This window comes from Austrofundulus limnaeus, unplaced genomic scaffold (genome assembly GCF_001266775.1).
Source record: "Austrofundulus limnaeus strain Quisiro unplaced genomic scaffold, Austrofundulus_limnaeus-1.0 Scaffold163, whole genome shotgun sequence".
Lineage (NCBI taxonomy): Eukaryota > Metazoa > Chordata > Actinopteri > Cyprinodontiformes > Rivulidae > Austrofundulus > Austrofundulus limnaeus.
The window spans coordinates 783,831-785,215 of NW_013952565.1; the positions used below are offsets into that span (position 1 = coordinate 783,831).

General features: G+C 39.4%; 1 protein-coding gene across 1 annotated transcript in view; it reads right to left on the reverse strand.

The window, feature by feature from the left end:
• Window positions 1-1,385, reverse strand: part of ush2a (Usher syndrome 2A (autosomal recessive, mild)) — a gene marked incomplete in the record, with an annotated part of 244,206 nt that overhangs the window by 107,468 nt on the left and 135,353 nt on the right. Inside the window, 1 exon segment of the mRNA XM_014017175.1 lies at window positions 1,087-1,242. Coding sequence (XP_013872629.1) covers window positions 1,087-1,242 — 156 coding nt within the window.

Below are 1,385 nucleotides of genomic sequence, written 5' to 3' on the forward strand. Positions count from 1 at the left end.
AAAAAAAAAAAAAAAAAAAAAAAAAAAAAAAAAAAAAAAAACAAAGATCTGCAGAAAATTTCAGGTAAAAAACGATGTAATTTTCCTGACCACCCCTGTGTGAGTAGTGGTCTCAGTCTGGCCACCCCTGAGAAAAATGTCTGGCTCCGCCACTGACACTATCACATAAATGCCACCCTATTTGTCAGAGCTGGTTCACCCACACTCTCCTGCTCGGTGCCTCAGATCAGCCGATCAGCTGCTCCTGGAGGTGCCGAGGTCCAAACGTAAGCTAAGAAGTGACAGAGCTTTTTGTGTTGCTGCTCCAAGATTGTGGAACAGTCTTCCACTTTCTGTGAGACAAGCCCGTTCACTGTCCACTTTTAAAACACATTTTTACTCCCTGGCTTTTGGCGCAGCCTGAGACTTGTTTTTAATTCCTACTTTTTATTGTTACTGATTTTTTATTATTATTGGTTTTAGTGTTTTTAATCGTTGTTTCGTGTTTTTTATGTTTTGATTTTATACATGTACAGCACTTTGTGGCAGCTGTGGTTGTTTTGAAGTGCTTTATAAATAAAGTTGAGTTGAGTTGAGTAAATGCATTATAAAATCACTGAACTGCAGAACTCAATCTATAACATACTACAAATTTCAAGCTAGAACAAAAAATTCAAGAGCTGTTTTTCAAATTGTGCTGAAAGATCATAATAAGCAAATACATTGACACTGCGTTTTATTGCAGGAATTTATTGAAAAAAATCTATCACATGTATTTTTTTTGGCGTAAAATAAATAATCCTGTAAAGTTTCTAAAGCTGACACAATTGAAAGCTGGCCAGTTGAGTTAGAATAAAGAATGTAGAAAAAGACCCAGAGCAGTTTAGCAGGCGCAGAGAGAAATAAAAAAAAAAGCTTCTACTAAAGTGTTAAACTGAGATTAAGGGATGCTGTGTGGAAAACAATTTAATTCTTTGGGATATTTGCTTAATGTATCTTTGAGCGGTATTAAAAGATCGGCATCAGCAGCGGCTCTCCGATCGGCTCTGCACACACTGTTTGCTGCTGCGCTGCCATTTGCTCTAGAGCTCATTTCGGTAATCTCACCTGCTTAGGCCTTTATCTTGGTAGAACAATTTGGTGCCGGAGTAAACATGGAGCCAGTGATGGAGATCTTCAGAGGGGGGTGAGGAGGTGGCTGTTGCTGCAGGGACCATGGTAACGGCTAGGGGCTGGTGGGTTTTACGTCTGAGCAACTTGTATCTGAGGTTGGAATTTGAATAAAACAAAACAAACACACAACGGTTTGATGTTAAGGAATCCATTAACACAGAAGAGCACAAAGACTGTACTTTTGGCAGAGTACACACACACACACACACACACACACACACACACACACACAC